We start from the raw sequence: 21,793 nt of genomic DNA, 5'->3' as shown, positions 1-21,793 counted from the left end.
TCATGGGTTTGGCAATCATACATCTTCCATCTATATTGAACCTGTGTATTGTATTTTACAGTATTGTTTGTACTTGTGTGTGGTAGTGGTCCTGTACGTGGCTCAGTTCATAAGAGCATGGCCCTAGCAACACCAGAGTTGTGGACTGTTTTCGTGTTTGAATAAAAGTGTCTTCTACGTAAATTGTATATATCAAAGTATTACAGTACTCTTTTTGCCAATACAATTTTTTGTGAAGCAATGTGAAACAGGCAAACCAGTTTAAAAGCTGTAGGTTTACCAAATGGTTAAGTGATTATTCATTAAGAGCAGTCGGATTAAGTAATAGTCAAATGTATTTTAACAAATGAGAAGACAACCATATCAAAGGTAATGGGAGCATTGCATTGTGAAAAGCAACTTACTTTATATGAACATGTATTCCAATGTGAAACATGTATTTCGAGATGTAACACTGATTAAGTTTGGTGAAAAAGGGACTGTGATTTTGTGTGTTGTACTTAGTCAATTGAAAATGTGCTTTGAGTTTTTAAACAACTGCCTTGTTTTGTACTAAGTGTTGTGAAAATGTACCACATACTGTACTTGTGAAAATTGCACCAAAGCGATAGAAAAAAACTGTAATATGAACCGAAAATGTGTATTTCTGTAGGACATGTGTACGCGTTAGTGTGTGACGTGGGAGCCCTGTGCTCACCCTGGGTTTGGAGCCTGCTGTCTGGGTCACACTGGTGCACCCTGGGGCGTGAGCTCCACAAAGAAGCCTTCTATAAACAGCAGCACATCACTCAGGGGAGGAGCTCAACAAAACCATTACTGCACTTTGGGGATCATAGAGTTGGCTTCATTACATCTGATATCACTTAGAAATACAGCAGGAATCAAAACCTCTTCACCAACACTGGAATTCACACTGACACTCCAATAGACACAGATGGCGAGAGAGAGACAAAGACACGATACATTTCACATTTAAAGGACTCAGTGACATTATTTAGTATTAAAACTTGATTTCCTTTATTTTGTGAGATGGACAAAATGTTAAAAACATACAGCTTAGGAACAATGTCTCGTCTAAGATAAGTCTGTGTTCTTTTCTTTACATAATAACACTGAAACTATAATCGTAACAATATCCTTGTGTTCTGAAGAAAGCAAAAAGAGTGAAAATAAATTATCATAACAACTAGTATAACATCAATTATAACAACAATAATAACAATTATTAACTTTATATAAACTTTCTGTTTGCTTGCTTCTTTTTTCCAATAAAGTCCAGGGGGACCAGGCGGGTGGTGTGTATTCCAGCATGTGAGAGGTGAGGGGTCAGTGGTGTGTGTGTGTGTATGCATGTGTGGGGAGGCTGGTTCAGAAAGTCTCTCATACCCACGGTGTCAACAGTCTGTCCACAACAGGAAGGGGGAGGTTGGTCTCATTACACTACAGAGGTACAGGAGGGGAAAGCAGTGGTTCTCCTAATACCTCACATCTTTTCTCTCATAGGGTGGGAGGGGTACCAAAGTGACTCAGTAAAAAAAAAGGCAACTTGAAGGGAGCAACTCAACACGCCCATGTTCCGCTTCACCCTCGCACACTCACGTTCTCTCTCCCTTCAGTCACGTCTCCTCTCCATCAATTCTCTAAATGAGGCCAGGCAAAACAATGTGCTACTGACAGTGAGCCCAATTTACCCCTCTAGAGACAGAAGCATTCGTGGTGATGATATGGTGGAGGGGTGATGGAGGGGCTTCAGGAGGTTTCAGTGCTCAGCCCAAGCCGGCGACCGTCCGGAGTGATGGTGAGGATGGCCGAACGAAGGGTGGATGGGAGTGGGAGTGGGCAGCATGTGTCCGGAGTGGCTGAAGGGGGGAAGGTGGCCCATGTGGGTCATGTGTCCAGCCAGGCCAGGGCCACCGCCGAAGGGGGAGGACTTGTCATGCATGCATTTGGACAGCTCATCGTAGCCATCTCCGGAACGCCTGCCCCTCTTGGACTTGCTGGACATCTTGCGGTTGCGTGTCTGGATGCCCTCCTTCTTCATGGTCATTGGCCTGTTGACCTGTGGAGAGGCCAGGGAGGAGGGATGTTAGCTAAGGAGTAGTCAGACAAGCCTGGAGTAATATAGTTCAATAATATATATATATACAGGCTTCATATTAATATTATGTGGTTTTTACCTGGGGGTGGCAGGTAGCCTAGTGGTTAGAGTGTTGGGTCAGTTACCAAAAGGATGCTGGATCAAATCCCTGAACTGACCAGGCAAAATTTGGTCGTTCTACCCCTGAACAAGGCAGTTAACCCACTGTTCCCCAGTAGGCTGTCATTGTAAGTAAGAATTTGTTCTTAACTTTTTTTTAATTTTTTTTATTTTACCTTTATTTAACCAGGCAAGTCAGTTAAGAACAAATTCTTATTTTCAATGACGGCCTAGGAACAGTGGGTTAACTGCCTGTTCAGGGGCAGAACGACAGATTTGTACCTTGTCAGCTCTGGGATTTGAACTTGCAACCTTACCACTAGGCTACCCTAACCACTACCCTGCCGCCCCAACTAACCTGCTTAGTTAAATAAAGTTTTTTTTTTTTTAAACTGTGTTTCTTTTTTTCTAAATGATTAGTCATTGGATATTTTCTTGCACTCTCAGTGATTTTATATTCAATTATGTCAAGCGTAATTTGCAATTTTAGATCATTTAGAAAAATCTAAACAACTATGATGGAAAACATGTTGCCTTCTTAATAAACATGAGGGGGGAAATCTGATGTGCCATAAATGTTGTGGAACAGGTTTAACAGGCATTGTATGATCAAGCCACAATAAATGGCATGAGCCTTTAAGGCTATTGCATATAATTATCTCACTAAACATGAATACACAGGACTGGAAGCCATGCTGGATCTGAAAGGGCTACTCTCAGACAATTTCGCATCAATGTAACTGACGCGTTACCCTGGCATCAATGTAACTGACGCGTTACCCTGGCATCAATGTAACTGACGCGTTACCCTGGCATCAATGTAACTGACAGCGTTACCATGGCATCAATGTAACTGACGCGTTACCCTGGCATCAATGTAACTGACGCGTTACCCTGGCATCAATGTAACTGACGGCGTTACCCTGGCATCAATGTAACTGACGGCGTTACCCTGGCATCAATGTAACTGACGCGTTACCCTGGCATCAATGTAACTGACGCGTTACCCTGGCATCAATGTAACTGACGGCGTTACCATGGCATCAATGTAACTGACGCGTTACCCTGGCATCCATGTAACTGACGCGTTACCCTGGCATCAATGTAACTGACGCGTTACCCTGGCATCAATGTAACTGACACGTTACCATGGCATCAATGTAATTGACGGCGTTACCATGGCATCAATGTAACTGACGGCATTACAATGGCATCAATGTAACTGACCCGTTACCCTGGCATCAATGTAACTGACGCGTTACTATGGCATCAATGTAACTGACGGCGTTACCATGGCATCAATGTAACTGACGGCGTTACCCTGGCATCAATGTAACTGACGGCGTTACCCTGGCATCAATGTAACTGACGCGTTACCATGGCATCAATGTAACTGACGCCATTACCATGGCATCAATGTAACTGACGGCGTTACCATGGCATCAATGTAACTGACGGCGTTACCATGGCATCAATGTAACTGACGGCGTTACCATGGCATCAATGTAACTGACGCGTTACCCTGGCATCAATGTAACTGACGGCGTTACCATGGCATCAATGTAACTGACAGCGTTACCCTGGCATCAATGTAACTGACGGCGTTACCATGACATAAATGTAACTTACACGTTACCCTGGCATCAATGTAATTGACGGCGTTACCATGGCATCAATGTAACTGACGGCATTACAATGGCATCAATGTAACTGACCCGTTACCCTGGCATCAATGTAACTGACGCGTTACTATGGCATCAATGTAACTGACGGCGTTACCATGGCATCAATGTAACTGACGGCGTTACCCTGGCATCAATGTAACTGACGGCGTTACCCTGGCATCAATGTAACTGACGCATTACCATGGCATCAATGTAACTGACGCCATTACCATGGCATCAATGTAACTGACGGCGTTACCATGGCATCAATGTAACTGACGGCGTTACCATGGCATCAATGTAACTGACGGCGTTACCATGGCATCAATGTAACTGACGCGTTACCCTGGCATCAATGTAACTGACGGCGTTACCATGGCATCAATGTAACTGACAGCGTTACCCTGGCATCAATGTAACTGACGGCGTTACCATGACATAAATGTAACTTACACGTTACCCTGGCATCAATGTAATTGACGGCGTTACCATGGCATCAATGTAACTGACGGCGTTACCATGGCATCAATGTAACTGACGGCGTTACCATGGCATCAATGTAACCTACACGTTACCCTGGCATCAATGTAACTGACGGCGTTACCATGGCATCAATGTAACTTACACGTTACATGCTGACCAGACCGGACACATCGCGTGTGCAAGCGTCGCTAAATAATTTTAGAAATCCATGTTATTCAATTATTGCACCCACACTGCTCGCCGTCAACAAGTGTCTGCGATGCCAAGGGCTAAAATAGAAGTCAGTTATATTTGTGACACAGATCGTGCTGAAAGTCCTGCCTCTCCCATCTCCTTGTTGGTTTATAGAAACAGGTACCCACGTGCCATCTCCTCATTGGTTATACTCACGTGGGTGATTGAAAGACAAACTGTTTTGCCGGTCGTTGTGGTAATACTATGAAAGTTTAGATGCCAATCGCCATATAAGTTCAAAGATGAAAAAGCCTGAAAGGAGGAGAGATGACTAGAAACAATTTGGTTGGCCGTTTTATGTGTGGATTAATTGGCGGAGTAGAGGAGTTTATGCATTTCAGGTAAAATAACAACTCAATGTTTATATCCCAGGAGGAATTAGCTAGCAACAGCAAACTAGCTAAATAGGACAAATTAGCTGGCAACAGCAAGCTAGCTAAATAGGGCAAATTAGCTAGCAAGTGCAAGCTAACTAGCTAAATTGCCATACATGTTTAATGCTTTTCGAACTGTCCCCAAATGAATGTCATTGGTTCAGAGTTTGTTTTGCTATTTTAACCTGCGTGTAGTGATCGCGTTTGGTTTGGGGGACAAAATAAATGTATGCACGATAGCGCACGCGCGCAGCCGGTTTGGGTTCCGTGTTACCCTGACATCAATGTAACTGACGCGTTACCTAGAATGACAGTCCCACCCTCCAGCCTCTCCTGGGAGTAACACCCACCATTGAAACAAAGATGGATTAATAAAAAGGGAAAAAAACGCTTCACAGGGAAAGCAGGCTTTGCATCTCTCGCCCCCGCTCCTAAATCGATACAAGCTGTCCGCCCACTTGACCAGCTCGCCCCGCAGTTTCTATGTAAGCGGTTAGGCTACTTACGTTGTGCAGTTTATAGTAGAGCCCGCAGGCGTTGCACACCGGGTCGCCATTGCCGTTACGCCTCCAAAGGGTGGTGGTGGTGGTCTGACAGTTAGCGCAGCAGGTGCCAGCTCGTCTCGAAGCGGACTGTGGTGGAGAAAAAGGCAGAACGTTAATAGGCTACATTATGAATAAAGCCATTCAAATGTTAGCTGATTTGACGATTGTATTAGCTTAGGCAACAGAGATCAACGAGGAAAGTGAACATGACATGAATACGATTATTGAAATTAACTACCATGGCCATGTAGGCGTAGCCTAAGGCATAGCCTAATATAGATTAGGCCTATACATTTCAAATGTTCATTTTTTTGCCTATAGGATATTTCTGCGTTTAAAATTTAAAACCTCTCGTTTTATAGCCTATTGTGATGTCCCACTCTCCGGGCTACATTCACAAATAACTTCAAAGCCAGGCCAGCGCCAGTTAGACTCATGAAATTGCTTACAGGGAGTCACATCTGTATTTGTTTAATTGAATATATTCTGTGATTTATACAAGCTTAATTCAATTTTCCAATTTATGCAATGCTACAAAAGCTGTTTCTCTGAAATGCGTTGTTTCTGTCTTGTACCAATTTCTGCTGTCATATTTCATTTAATAAAAAAATTAGATAGGGCACATTAATAATTTATACCGTCTCTATGCATGATTCTCCCTTCCCTTGATCCAGAGAATCAAACGACCCGGACTATAAGCGTCTATAAGATCAGGACCCTGTCTGCCAGTGCGCTTTGTGTCCATTACAGATCTATTCTTCATACATAATAAGAAACATTTAGGCTCACAATACAATAACATTGCATGTAGGCCTATGTATTTATTTTTTATTAATTTAGGGTTTTATGACAGTGGTTCATGCAAAACATCCCGAATAAAAACTAGGATGGCGACGGACGGAATTAAAAAAAATAGAAAAATAGAATAGTACTACAACAAAAACCACATCGCATTCCGGGGCATAAAGCATGTGCCAGTGCCAACCGTGCATGACCAACAAACAACAGACAAAGAACATAAATACATTTATTTTCCAATCCCCACCACCATCCCGCCCCTCACGTTCTCTCTCTCTTCACACATAACTGGGTCCTATAGTGTTATGATAATCGCTTTACAGTATACTGTAAAAGTCTGGCCTGCCGGGTCCATACAAAATGCAGCGGTATTTGTTGAAGGCGGAAACACCCGGGAGCCTGGCTTCCTTATCGTGCCGGGGCAGATATCCGAATAGGAAACAACTGGATGCCCTTTGAACAGAACTCTGAAAACACTTGAGTTGAAAATGCAAAGCTGCGGCCACAGACCGACCAATGGAAAATGTAATGGACTTCTCATCGAGAGAACGAGTCAGAGGCGCGCTTATTTACACCAAGCTGCGCTAAAATGACTTATAGCCTACTTGTTCCACTAATGCTGACAATAACGCTAATACAGTCTGTTACAATATATTTCAAAAAGAGATAGAAATATAGAAATAAAAAACAACATTCGCAATGTTCTCCATCCCATTACATGTATCTCAATGGAAGATAACCTAGCCAAAGACAAACTCTTAGCACACAATGTATATAGACTCTCCTTTTTTCTACTGTGTTATTGACTTGTTAATTGTTTACTCCATGTGTAACTCTGTGTTGTCTGTTCACACTGCTATGCTTTATCTTGGCCAGGTCGCAGTTGCAAATGAGAACTTGTTCTCAACTAGCCTACCTGGTTAAATAAAGGTGAAATAAAATAAATACAAATAAAAACTCAGGCAACCATTGCAATGTGTTAAACAATTACAATATTTCAAATAGGCCACCGCGTGGGTTAGGCTACACTTGTAAATTATAACACGAATTTACATTTAACAACACGAGTGAATTGGGCTACAATTTGGTCTATTATTGCGTCTTTGGAACTGCATGACTGGATGACTGCATAACGAGTGTCCATTTAATTAGATAGTGAGCTATAAGCTATTGATTGAAATATTCCCATTAGGCCTATGTATGATTTAATTATGTCAGAACAAAACTATTCAGATCTAGCCTATACAGAAATGAGGTATGGCGGGTAAACCCCTACTGATCATTAACATGTTCAGAGGGAAACAAGGTAGAAAAGTTCCTTATATAAATAAAGTAAAATATGGTTTAGCAAAATGTAAATATCGAATTTAAAGTTTATATCAATCTAAATTCATTGCATGTTAATGCGAAAATGCTTGGAGCTACCCAAAAGTTAGCATTTGGAATGTGCCTTGAACTGCCACTGAAATAATGTCACTTCTCACAACTTGAATATCTTAAAATGTTTGAGATGGTAAGTATGCCTATCCTATACAGTCACAATGATGAATCCTAATCAGAGGTCTGAATATAAAATTAACAAATAAACCTTTTCAATATAATCAGGAACCATTATCATTTGGGGAAAAAATTATTGTAATAATAACTTGTAAATTAAACACACAGTAATAATTCAGCCCACCTGAGACAAGGAAAATATATAGGCTTATGTGCAATAGAAATAACAAGGCTCAGAATCATCCATGCTCTTAAATGCCTGTGCAGAAACACTGGACAAAGTATTTATGTGTGTGCACTGTTTTTCACTCACTTCAGGGTGGTGATAACCAAAGCAACATGGGCATTGGGATCAGTGACAGTATCAGCAGTATCAGCACTAATGATAGCAGTAACAATGGCAATAGTAGCAGTATTGTAACAGACGGTGGAGGCAATCACCAGGGGGTGAGAGGGACAAACAATTCCAGGAAGATCATAGGGAAAATACAACTTTCCTGGAATTGTCCTGGCGGTATCTGCTTCGTGCTCTATTCTGGCCCCCTTTCTCAGATGTGGAAGGGTAGACGGGAGCGAGATGGGGACTCACCAGTCTGCGTTTGGGCTTGATGAGAGGTCTGTTCTGGCCGTTCATCTTGTGGTACAAGCCGCAGGCGTTGCACAGGTAGTGACCCGTCCCGTCCCGCCGCCACAGCGGGGTGGAGGTGGCACCGCAGTTGACACACTCGCGCCCCTCTGAGCAGAATTCAAGTGGAGGGAAGACAAAGGGACATTTATATAATTAAAAAGTTCACACTCCATCAAAAGCTAAACAGTAACGGATTCACATTGAAGACAATAGCCGCCAGGAGGACACAGAGGAAATCATGAGCCTACTGGACACACTCTTCATTAGTAGTATAATATGAAGTTGCCCCCCCCCCACACACACACACACACACACACAAACACACACTGGGAGGACAGTGTCTCAGTGTACATATCAGTGTGCAGGCGTACCAGCCAAAGACAATCCCATATGACTGTCATTTGTACAGTTTGGTTCAGGGCGAATCGCCATGGACACAGACACCTGTATGTAAAGTGATCCAGGGTAGGAAACACAGAGACAGCCAGGACGTGTCCAAAGGTGTCCAAACAGATGAATGTGAGACACCATCAAATTAGAGCTACATAATTCATGTGCTGTGGGCACACATGAGAGGAAACAGAAGAGTGTGGTGCTGGTGGTGGTATTAAATGTGGGCCTGACCACATTGTGGTCTCCAACAAATAGGTGCCCATATTATAGCTCTGTATCACTTCATACCAGCCCGGTTTCTATGTTTCCCTTTACTCATGACTTTTGAAATTATTTACAAAATCTTTTAATTGTTAGGTTTCTCTTTGTGTGCCTGGCAGCTACTGTGACCCATTTAGTGATGACCCTCTTCTGGTGTGTTCAGGGTTCAAGTCTTTTCACCCACTTCTACATCTTCAGCTGCAGAAAGACAGTGGGTGTTGCCTGTCTCTCTCTCTCTCCTCTTACAGGTTGCACTGTGGTATAATGCACAGGCTCAGTCAAATGGGCCGTTGCTGAACCTCGACCAAAATGGCCTTGTTTAATTCATGTTTCCCTCTCCCTAGAGCATCGTGCCTTTATTCCTTTTATAATGTCAGCAACACCCATAGTCCCACCTAAACCTGAGAAAGGGATCTGCTCTGGACAATGGCAACGCTCCTTTTGAAGTGTATTCTGAGTGTTTGACTCTCTCTCCCTGTTTTGGTAGTCCAGCAGAGGCACCAGTATCAATACAACATCGCCTTACAGCTCCAGAATGACCAAATCTGTTGAATTGTTGTGTCATTTGGGAAGTTCCTTGGGGGAAGAACACTGAAATCCCCCTGGCTGAGAGTATAGTAGAGAGACTGAAGCCATTGCCATTCCAGGGAGGAGGTATGTAGGTGAGCGGATAGGGCTAGTTTAAGGTTATTTAAACAGGAAGCCACACTGTTGTGTAAGGTATGTGCTGACTGCTGAAATGTCATTGTGGCATTTCATACAACAATCAAGCACGGCTCCATCAGACTTTGGGACTGATAAAGGAATGGCAGGCCTTATGTGAGTTACTGATTCTGGATCTGTAAGGAAAGATTCAAGTTCATGTGTATTTCTCTGTTGTGATAGTTACAATGCTCTTGCATAAAATAATCCCTTTAAAGGATTTGTGGATACCGTTTTAATTAAAATATTTGCATAACCAATCTACCATCCACAAATTATTGAACTACTGAGCATACATCAGACAATAACACTTTGATCTGTAGTGATAACCCAAATGAAGACAGTTGTTTGCTAATATCTCTATACACTAACAAACAGTTAGAGAGACTCCACAACACCAGGCCCACAACATAATTATTTTTGAGTTAATTAGTCTGAGCAAATGTAATGATAAATGTCTCCCTATGAGCTCATGTGATGGCTTGATTAACTATGTAATTAACTATCTAATATTTTTATACATTTATCTGAAGGTGATGTGCTCTTTTCGGAGAACCTAAACTGCTATAAGAGAAACGTTATTATTACAATATCATAAACTTATTATCAATTATTATCATTTTATTATGACTTTGTTGTCTTCGATATGGTCATTACTACTAGTGTTAATCATCCTTTCATCTCCCTGGGCTTGATTATTTCTCACTATCTCAGCGCACTGGGCCAAGGCCATGCTTAAAAACACAAACAGCAGGGTTCTGTCGCCTGTGACAGCGCGTCACGACAGTGCTTTGTTAGTATTGGGGCGAGCAGTGGACGGTGGAGGTCGTGATTTGTTCACAGGATATGGCAGGAGTCGCCAGAGCGTCGTGACTCCTGCATTTTTTAAGCTTCTGCCAAACAAGGGCATTGGTGGCATTTATTCTCAGCATCCAGCCAACCAGGCCCGATAAACATAAACACGACCACATAGAATATCGTTTCAAAATAATGATTAGGTTAGCATTCGTGCAATTTTGTAATAAAAAAACGTTATTTTAAAATCTGGATAGGCCTGTCTGACATGCTTATTATAGGCCTAGGTCACGTAGCACTTTCAACAGACCTACTAATAAAAACATTCACAATAAGTATTATTACATATTCTATTGAAATATTATTATATTCAGAACCCTCTTCATAATAATTCTGCCATCTAGCCTATAAGCCAAATTATTGAAAATAAACTAATGTTTCACGTTGAATTCCGTATTTTAATTTTGGTGATTGTTTGACTAGGCTGTTATCTCCTTGCCTCGACTCAAAGGTGTTTTAATCATGTTCAAACCTGAATATTTGCGTTTCAAATATTAGTCGTTTCATGTTAAATGCTTAATCATTTCATTTAAGTGGATGGTGTTTACAAGTGGAACAGAGATAAGAGCCACTGGGACAGGTTTGGGAAGGCGAGAAGCGCTGCAGGTAAAACAACCTGAAGTTATTACAGCAACTGTTCGACAGCGAAACACTTACAGGACCACCCAATCTATTTCTTGAAGATTAAAGCATTCATATCACTATAAGTAAAATACATTTAGAACAAGCTAAATGTTCATTCTTGTTTGGGCCCTGACAGAAATCCATGCACTTCCAAAGCGTTTTGACAAAACATAGACCTGACACTGGTTTATATTGCCCTAACATTGACTCCCAATATTTGTATACCTTAAAAGTACATAATTAGGCTATACCAGACTCTTTATGCGCAGAATAGACTTATGAAACTCACCTGAGCACGACCGGGCTTTGCTTTTACACTTCGGCGTAAAGCTGGATGAAGATCCACCCAGCAGGCTACCGGGGTGGAAGAGACTGCCGCCGTATTCGTGTGGTGTTGGGAGAGAGTATGGGTAGGTCGGGATGGGGTGGTGTGTTGCGGGAGTTTGGGCACTCATCGAAGCCAGGCTGTTGCGGAGAGGACTGCAACCCTCCATTTTCATTCCCTCTGCCAGTGACACTTGGTATTTGATGGACTCCTTTTCGTCCATTCTTGTCGAGGTGGAGGTTGGAGAAGTAGGGCCGAGGTCCGGAGACACGTCTTTGGGAGGCGTAGGAGGGAAACTGTAGAGATGGTGCGGGCTGCAGTGGGACGCAGGGGTGAGGGAAGACACCGGAGCAGTGCTGGAGCTGCTACTGCAAGGGTAGCCGGAGCTAGCAGGATGCATTCCTGGCTTGCTGAAGTGACTGACCGCCCATGCGTTATGGTGGTGGGCAGCAGAGAGGGCCGCCTTCCCGCTGTCAAGCCACGGAATGCCGGGGCTGTGGATGAGGTGTGGCCGGCAAACCGGACTCCCAAGGCGAGCTGTAAATAAGAAATATTATGATTTTTTTTTCAAATCGAAAGCGATGTGTCCAGTACTATCAAACCTGCGTAAAGTGCTGTCTCCTCACCTGTTGATGTCAATTCCAAACTATTTAAACTCGACATTGAGGTATATTTTTCTTAGTGTAAAAGTTATTAAAATAGCCTACAGGGCACCAACTTTAAAACCACGCCATTTTACAGTCCCCATCGAAATCTAAAACAATAGTTAGGCTACTACAGCTCCGTACCATAGACTACTTGACAAAAATATTTACAGATGTTAATGTTTACGCTTGTTGCAACAGAATCTCTTATTGTCGAAAGCATGTATGGGAGAGAAAAAATCCACGGAGAGAAAATGGGAGTGTAGAGGCCTCGACTGAACTGCTATTTGCCAATGGCCTGTTGGTCGCTCAGTTCCAGATCTCGGACTAAATAATGTTATTAGTAATTTTGCGTTTTGATTTTATATCCGGGAGTGCCCCTCTCTCTCTCTCTCTCTCTCTAGAAACCCCTGCTCCAACAGAGGGGTTAAATGACATACTTCCCTTTCCCCTCGCTGTCTCTTGCTAGAAATGCTCGTTTTATGATTCAATGCCGTACGCCAGAGACAGCCACGCGTATGGACATCTATGTGTTTACAATATTTCAATTGACATCATTTATGTTCTCACATATTGAATAAAATACCATATATAGATTTGTTTTTAAATACAAGGTTCTGTACGGACGACTTTTTACTGGTAATGGGAAAATGTTATTGTGCATCAAACATCACACAACCAGTTATGGCAATAATGTAGGCCTACCATCGATTAGTTTTAAAGCAACAGCCTGGGTGGTTGGATACATGTTGTCTTATTGCACCCTCTCACAATTACCTAAAGGCTATAAAGCAGACTTCATTAATACAGTTTAGTCACAAGGCTGAGCGCGTCTTACCATGTGCCTGGCTGTATGTAACCCTGGCCCGGGAGTTGGCATAGTAGGGGTTCCCCTGAGAGTCCAAGTGGTTTAAAAACACATCCACTTCGTCTGGGGGCAAAAGCGGCGCCATGGGCTCCATGTAGTTGTGGGCCAAGCTGTGGTGATGCGAGTCTGGATGCTGCCCATTCAACACGGCGTGATGATGCGCCATCCACCGAGATTGATCGGCTGCGACTTCCATACCTAAATCGTCGATAACTTTATCCAAGATATCACCGAAACGTCGTACTTTTTCTGAAAATATAAGTTATCTTTATGTGGTCCTTCTCCTGGATTAAGCACTTTTTACAGTCCCGAAATGTGGAGAAAAGGATGGACGTAGTGATGTCATACGGGTTTTCGGCACACTCTCCTTACAGGTTTTTTGCTTCAGAAATAGAATCCTTGATCCGTTTTATTGGCTCTTACTGACACCTGCAATGAAACACAACAACATTTTATAATTTAATACACAACCTGGTGGCACACTCTTTTGCACACATCCTTCGGCGATGTATGCTAAATATACGAGCTTGTTGTTTTCCCTATACGTTCAATCATCCCAGGGGCATTGTATAGCCAGCATACTGACGACCTTTTACAAACAGCTTTCACCACAAAACTGTAATTTAAAAAAAAAACTACTTACAGTGCATTGCACCATTGCTGCAATGTTATACTCATAACACATGCATCCAATCTTATTCCACTGGAAAAAAAAATATTTCTTCTGAATTTACCTGAAAGTTTGATCTATGACTACGATCAGCTGTTCAAACACACTTTAATCTCTGAAACGCCTGATCCGTGAGGTACCCGGGCGCACTTTCCTATTGAATTGTGGCAGTACACTGACGCGACTGGCGCCAGTAAATTCCATATCAAGCGCGTCGGGGCGGAGTCAAGGGCGAGCAGTGACCTCCTGTAAGCCAATCACAGATCAGTATAGCTGCAATTGGCTCATGTATCCCAGCTCTTTCAGTTTCCATTCGAAACAGTAATGCCCCGGACCAAAAAACTAAAAGACATATCAATCAGCGGTGTAATTTCTCGGGGGACTTTTCTCTCTCGTGAAGCTCGCAGAATGAGCACTTTGCCCCTGATAATGTCTTCTTTTACCAACACTCAGAGACGGACAGCCCAGATGGAGGCAAATTGAAACTGTAAATTGTAAGCCTGACAATTTCTGTAACAGTCAACTAGACCTACATTATCTGGCAAACGCAGTAGCCTGTAGGCTGTTGTCACTTAGCCTTGCATACCACCTAGAGATTGTTTAGCCTTTAGAAAACACAACATTATAATGCTAAGTTTGAATTCAAAGTGTATGCCAATGCTATTTTGTATAGGCTAGTTAAATTAAACCAACCAGATTAGATGTTCAACATGTTTAGTGGGCTAATTGAAATGCTATCAAACATCATAAAATAATTAAGCAGTCTTTTGGTTATTATTCTGTATTCAACAGTAAAGTGGTTGGTTTTCACAAGTTTTGTTTTACAGCATAGGCCCTTGTGGAGAACTGCATCGGCAGTTTGGACATATTTTACAAGGATTCTATATGCCAATTATGTACATTTCTTGTAGAACAACACCAATTGCAAGTGTGAATGATCACATGAACCTGCAATGTATATAAACCCAATTTTCAGTACCTCTAGGATTAATAGGAGAGGATCCGTTTTATGACTTCGAAAGTGGGGCCATTGTTGTGAGCGCCTAATTGTCTTTAATTATTAGTCACGACATTCCTCTTGTGAAAACATTGGTTTTGCCTAAGATCTAGAGCAGTCAACACTTTCTGCATGTTAATGTCGCCTTTTTCTCACTTGGTGGTACAGAAAGGGCGTCAGGCCCGCCTCACCTGTGTAAAACCAATTGGTGACCATTAGCAACACTTTGTTAATTCTTGTTTACATTCACCTCATGGCTGAAACAAGAAGGCTTGTCCACCACAGGCATAAAGACAGAGTGTCGCCAATAACCTTTTATCAAGTGCGCAGGTATAACCAGCGCTTTTTCCTACAACCGCTCTACATACCCAAATACCTGTCTACATACCCAAATACCTGTGATTTATTTCAAGCCAGGAATAGATTGGAAGGCCTCATAAGCAAAAGCCTATTGAACTGAACCTCCTAAAATGTAGTCTATAATCCAGCGCTTGTTCTGAGGTTATTAGGTTTAGCCTTCAAGTGGTATTTTATTATAATGTGATGAAATACTGTAGCCTACACACTTTTGCACAGGTATTCTATGGGCCTGTCTGTACCTGATCAAAATAATACGGGGAAAGAGCATCCAGGATCACATCGCCAGTCGAGACGTACTGGTTTAACCGCTATAGTAAAAATGTGGCATTTCGTGCCATACATCACGATATTAAATATTAAAAAGAAAATGTTTGAATGTCTTTTTTAATAAAGAATGTGTGTGTGTGCGTGTGTGATTGACAGACAATAATTGGAGGGAGCTCGGGGCCCAGACTGGCCGCCTCTCTGACGCCCAGACTAGACGTCACAGAAAAAAATCTCAGCGCATGGACTTCACAATTGTTCCAAAAAAGTCTCGAGATCAGTTACGACCAAGTTGTGTTTATTCTAATAGAAATACAGTGATGTTTTGGCCAAGCCTAAATAAAATAATTACATACTTAGACTACTATACTCAACCTGTGAAAAAAACGATGCATGAATAGCTTAACGCAATGTTAGAACGAGGGAAATTGGACAGTTTGGGCTTTGATATGAGGATATTTGCAGGGTGTGTGTGTTTGTGTGCGTGCGTGCTTGCGCGCGAGCGAGCGAGAGTGTGTGTGGCTTGGCATTCAGTCATTGGCATCTGGTCAGGGGCCATGACATGATGAGCTCAGCTCTCTGTGCTTGTCAACTTCTAAAATCAACAAATTAGTGTATGTGGGGTCATAACACACCCAAGGGTCTCCCTATGTAATCACCCAAATAACAGACATTCTCCTGAAATGAGAGCTGTAGCAGCTGAAAATGTCAGGTGTAGCGAGGACATCTGTCTTAATAAATAGGTTTCTTTGAAATAATTTGCAACTCTGTCAATTGTCATTCATTGAGCAGGTCAAGTTACATGTTTTCTATGGCACTTTGGTCTAAAGTACAAAATACATTTGAATTCCCTAAAGATATTTCAATGAAAAAAGTACAGGACTGCCCTGAAAAAATAATAAAAAAGCATCAACACAAGAGATCTCTCTAAACTATGATGCATCAATTTAACAGCAATGCAACGACTACATGTTTTCAATGTAAAGCAAGAGGAATTCAAATCTTGTCTTGACCAAACCCTAATAGTGATCATAGCAGGTCATCTTTTCCCCCTTACATCACCGCTGCTGTTTGTCTGTCTGTGGTTGTCTGTCCTCGGTGCTGTGCTCCTCTGTACCGCAGCCTGCTCTGTGCTGTGTGGCTGGGACTGGGTGGGTCAGGCCCAGCAAGCAGCCTCTCCATTGTTGTTTCGCATGTTTGCCAAATGGATTACTCAACGGGATTTACCCCTCTGTAATTTATACCTTCATTAATCCCATTTGTATCTGTGCTGGAACAAAGGATGGGATGATGGGTTTGTGTGTGTGTGTGTGGGGGGGGGGGGGGGGGGGGGGGGTCCTCGCTCAAGGACATAGCAGCATTGTCTCACAGGGGATGCTATCCTACTAGAGCGGTAGAGCCCTTGGAGGTAAGCACATGAACCCTTCCTTGCTGCCTATGGCTGAGGGAAAACATTTATTCCCATAAGAAATGTTAATTGGCTATACATGGCAATGACAGGCATTGTTATGAATAAGAGGCAATACGATGGTAGCAAAACCATGTCAATTCAGGTTGCTTCTTTTCTTCTGCCGTAGGTTTGTAGATCTATCTGTGCAGTGGTCAGCTTTAAAGTCCTACTCCAGTCTCATTTTCACCCCATTTAACACCTGATTTACTTAACAAAAGGCACATCTCATGTTGAAGATATCCCTATGACCATTGCTATGGTAAGGTGAATGACCGGACGGTTGTTATTTTTTATTTATTTTTTATTTAACCTTTATTTAACTAGGCAAGCCAGTTAAGAACCAATTCTTATTTACAATGACAGCCTACCAAAAGGCAAAAGGCCTCCTGCGGGGACGGGGGCTGGGATTAAAAATAAAATATACAAATAAAATAAAATATAGGACAAAACACACATCACAACAAGAGAGACAACACAACACTACATAAAGATAGACCTAAGACAACAACACAGCAAGGCAGCAACACATGACAACACAGCATGGTAGCTACACAACTTGACAACAACACAACATGGTTATTACTGAACCAGAGTCGGTGTACGAGCAACAGAGACCATTCCAATAATTAACAGGTGCTGCTATGAAATGAGCTTGCCTTTCTCTACCTGTTTGTTCCCCTTGCTTATGGTCAACATCCATCATTATTCAGAGGGGTGAGGGTGGATGGGGGGGGGGGGGGGGGGGGGGTAGAGAAAGCCACAGAGGGGTTTGTGAAGATAAGCAGAGCTGGGGAGAGGAGAATGACACAAACCAGCTGAAGCATTATTGTCCTTTACTCATGGGTAATTACATCGAGCACAGGGCACTGGGGGCTATAGAGTAGACAGAAGCAGACAGCACCCAGCACACAGCCCATCCTAGTGGAAGTGCAAACCCAGAATAGGGTTGTGAAAGCAATGCATTTTCACCCTCATATTAAACTAGATGCATTAACTGTTTTCTGAGTTGGTGAATCTGGCTACTGTATGTTCAAAGAAAATGTTCATAGTATAATGGCCCATTATTGGATGGATTTCTGTACATTTTGGCTCCATGGACCTCACTGGTAGCCTTGATATCATTTGAGAGTGTATTTATATTAGGTCTAAGTGATCATCAGAAAAGGGACGCTTAACTGGTATGGCATGTGAGGTGACTGATAGGTAAGGGGCCACATGCTGAGTTTCGAGTGTAAGTGTCGTTTTTATTAGCTGATGACAGTCTCACGAGGGCAATAAATCTGCCTGCTCGAGACAACAGTCCCGCCCCTGTTTCTATTCGACCACTGAGACCATGACGTTATTGCCCTTTCTTGTGATGAAAGGGGGTTGGTTACTGGAGTCTTAATGCGTTTGAAAGCACAGGTGATTAGTGGATACATACATCGTCATCTTAATATGACGCTGATGTTAATCTCACACCCGTGATTGGCTAGATCTGCACAATTCCACAATTCCATAACCCAAGGCCACAGCAATTGTCACGTTTAATTAAAGTTCAATTGTGATTAACTTTTTAATACTTCACGAACATCTAGTAAAAAACAGATCACATGAAGTCAGTTCATTCAACTGATTGGGCTACTCGTAATAACCATGTAATAACACTGTTAAACCATGAAGAATTGAATCTGGGCAAATTATAGCCTAATCGATGGTGCGGAAGGTATGTCTTTGGAGGACCTTAGCTCTACCAGATGACTTCATGTTTAATGAATCACATTGTGTTGTATTCCTAGTTTATACAGCCCAATAGTTACAAAGACAAGTAATAACGAATACTGAAAGGAGCTATAGCATGCTGTTTCTATGCATTCTATTTAGTCTGATAAAAACAATTATGTTATTGTTTTGCAAGCCAGAAAACCGTGATGTTTGATAGTAGTAATTATAGATTTTACAGGGAAGTGCATGCAGTACATAAGCAGAAGATAATAGCAGAATTAGATTGCATGCTGCGTAACAAATTCTTATAAACGAAAGACTATATGACATAAATACATGAGAAAATGTTTGCATAAAATGCAGTGAAATTGTAGTCTATTGTTATTATTATGATAGCTTATATGTTATCTTGTTCTTCCCACATTCTAACACGGCTACTCCGTGACGGTGCCACTCCAAGTGCGGTGCCAACTAGGGCTCTCTGTAGCCTATAATGTGTGCAGTCAACGATGCATCATTATGAGCCAAGTATATTGTAAATTATATATAGGCAGATGGTTAAAAAAAATAAGCTTTACGCTTGGATAGCCTACTCTCACATATTTAATTTCAGTTGATGGACAACTAGTCTATAAATATGTACCCCAACCAGTAACACGATTGCAAGGAATTTACAGCATGTCGAAATAATTCCACTTACAACAATAGTAAATAGTAAATAATGAATATCTCTTACCACCAGTCTGACTCGGTCCTGCTCTGTCTGGGAGAGGAGTAATGAGAGATTCAGTCCGGTAGCCTATAACCGGGTCTCGGTTTCGCCTGCCTGGCACTACGTAGTTCTCGCTGACGTTTCCCTTTATGCGCAGTTATGGGTGTTGGACTGCCTAAAAATCAATCCGCGTTTGTTAGTGATGCTGCTGTGGAAGCTATGTCCCTCTGTCCCAAAAGAGTTATGTCAGTTGGCAAGCAGTTTAGCATCGCCCCCCCCCCCTTTCTCTCTCTCTATCTCTCCCGTTATCTCTATTTATCTCTCTCTCTCCCCCGTTTTCTTTCTATAGCTCCGCTGAAAACGAGGGGGAAAAAAACTTGATAGACATAGGAGCAATGTATGTTGTTATGGTGCGTCAACCAGTCTCAATCTTGTCTTCCGGGTCGTGACTTCTTTGAGCATTTTGATATGGATTGTGAAAGAGGAGGCGCACAGTATCTAGTTTTTATTCTTAAAACCCTTTTAATCATAAGGTTTATCCGGCCAACAATTCCACTTCATAGTCGAAGCAGAACAGTTCCTTATGGAATGTTAGAGAGAGTGGCACGTCAGTATCATCACTCAACCAACCCTTGTAAGGTGAGTAACCCAGTAACTGAGTGAATACGAAAAACACGCTTCCTAAAGAGACACTGCTTCATTATTGTCACCCAATCCACTTGGATCAAACATCTTCCCAATCAGGTTATTGAGTTTAGTTGACTCAGATTGGTGTGATTATATTACATATTGAGCTATCTTGGGTTGCTGGGCTCTCAAGCAAACTAAAACTACATGCACAATATAATTGGCCTACAGCAATCCGGTGTAATGAATTCCTTCCCCGCTCATTTTGATTGAAATACGGTATACCCCATGACCGACCCTCCCTCCCACGATCTTCTTTTTACTCTGTCCCACACATTAACACCAACTTTAAAACATGCAAAGCCTCAAAATCTCCTGCACGCGACCTAGGCTCGTGCGCTGCAGCTAAAGCCAGGCAGGTGCAAGGACTGCTGCATCCCGGGCCGTGTCCCCTAGAGTGCACACACACAAAAAGGGGAGAAAACCAAGCTTGCATAAAGAAAATAAAGAAAAATTGAACTTTGACAGAATTACTTGCAGTCATTTCAATGCTTAAAATCGCTTCTGCAAATACCTCTGTTTTGCGTCCATGAATAAGACCTTGGATAAAAACAACAACAGAAAAGAATATACACACTGTCACTAGTGTATTTGTCACTCCCAAAGGCCTGGTTGATTAAATAATCGAAAGAAAAATAAACGGATAATAATCGGTCTGGTCTACATATATCAGAATTTCACAAAATAAAGAAGAATAACAGCTGGAGAAAGAAAGACAGGAGATAACTTATATGTTATCTTAAGATGGCTTAATGGCAACCCTCCGTGGAGGCAGAAAAAGCTCCCCAATGTAGGCTACACGGTTGTTGTATTTTGACCCCATACAAAAGTTTGTGCCTATAGGCCCATATTTTAAATAGCCTGTATGGGGCATAGGCTTTCATTTTCTTCAAAATGTTGTTGTACAATATCAAATTCAATGGCCGCGCACAATTGAAGACACAATCTCTTGTTGAAATTGGATAGAGCATTATAGACTTAGACCTTGCATACAGTGGTGACTCTAGCCTGCCTATACCTTCCTTGAAATGTAAACTCGACCCCTGTCCGGATGTTGTTATCCCATTATTCAAATTAGAAGTTGAAAATGCACTAAACATTTGGGAACTTGGAGCAGACATAAGAGATCAATTTGAATGTCCATTATTTTCACTGTATCCACCCCAAAAGCAACAGTTCTTTCTTTTAGGCCACATAAAGTTACATCATCAACAACAGCAAAGTTTATGATAATACTTGTTAATGTTAATAATTATAATCAAACACTCATCACGAATAGTTCTTTTCGTTTAGATTATCGTTTATTTACAAGATGGTAGCCCATCATCACTTGAAAAAAAAATGGTTGGGTAAATTAAGAATTTTGCAACATACCCATACCATTAAGCCAATTAGAATGCCTATTAGTTACAGATCAATAAAGGTATGAGCAGCGTGAGCCTTGTGATCTCTGTCCAGCGAAAATAACAGCCTCTTGGTGTGAGCGTCTGTTTAGTTTATCAGCCCAGAGCTTCAAATCCTATTTGTAACTTCTGTAAAATAATATATATATATATATATATATATATATATATATATATATATATATATATATATATATTTCATAGATAGACAATATGACATGTCACATTGTCCATCCAAATCTAGCCTATAGTTTGACCCCTAGTTTATATTATGGACATGTTGAAGCAAATGATCTTGAGGTGAGCGTAATGACAACATAGCCTACGAAATTATAGTTCTAGATTAGCCACAATAATTATAAGGAGGAGGACTTAATAATAATAATAGGCCTAACAATAATTGAATAATAATATTTTTCATGGGGTCATCATAATCACGTAAGCACATGAACAT

General features: G+C 41.7%; 1 protein-coding gene across 4 annotated transcripts; it reads right to left on the bottom strand.

Annotated features, from left to right (window-relative positions):
- Nucleotides 1-993: 993 nt before the first annotated feature.
- On the bottom strand, nt 994-19,696 carry LOC110527950 (GATA-binding factor 2). Of its 4 annotated transcripts, none has more exons than XM_090241097.1 (6): nt 19,274-19,696; nt 13,063-13,521; nt 11,545-12,117; nt 8,382-8,527; nt 5,459-5,584; nt 994-2,059 (listed from the first exon to the last, which is right to left on the bottom strand). In XM_090241097.1, exons 2-6 carry the CDS (start codon nt 13,286-13,288, stop codon nt 1,760-1,762), a joined length of 1,371 nt encoding a protein of 456 aa, XP_090097223.1. In that variant the 5' UTR covers nt 13,289-13,521; nt 19,274-19,696; the 3' UTR covers nt 994-1,759. The 4 variants fall into 4 exon arrangements, with proteins under 4 accessions (XP_090097223.1, XP_021465268.1, XP_090097222.1 ...); XM_021609593.3 differs by lacking the exon at nt 19,274-19,696 and adding an exon at nt 13,736-14,176; XM_090241096.1 differs by lacking the exon at nt 19,274-19,696 and adding an exon at nt 13,827-13,973.
- Nucleotides 19,697-21,793: the final 2,097 nt, after the last annotated feature.

The sequence above is a fragment of the Oncorhynchus mykiss genome, chromosome 7 (assembly GCF_057628025.1).
Source record: "Oncorhynchus mykiss isolate SJ-2025 chromosome 7, ASM5762802v1, whole genome shotgun sequence".
NCBI lineage: Eukaryota > Metazoa > Chordata > Actinopteri > Salmoniformes > Salmonidae > Oncorhynchus > Oncorhynchus mykiss.
This window is presented reverse-complemented; position numbering and strand designations above follow the sequence as displayed.

Coding starts and splice junctions, on each gene's coding strand:
- LOC110527950 (XM_090241097.1), bottom strand. CDS start 13,288: ATGGAAGTCGCAGCCGATCAATCTCGGTGGATGGCGCATCATCACGCC. Junction 12,118..13,062: donor TACATACAGCCAGGCACATG/GTAAGACGCGCT, acceptor TCTTATTTACAG/CTCGCCTTGGGAGTCCGGTT. Junction 5,585..8,381: donor TCAAGCCCAAACGCAGACTG/GTGAGTCCCCAT, acceptor TCTCCACCACAG/TCCGCTTCGAGACGAGCTGG.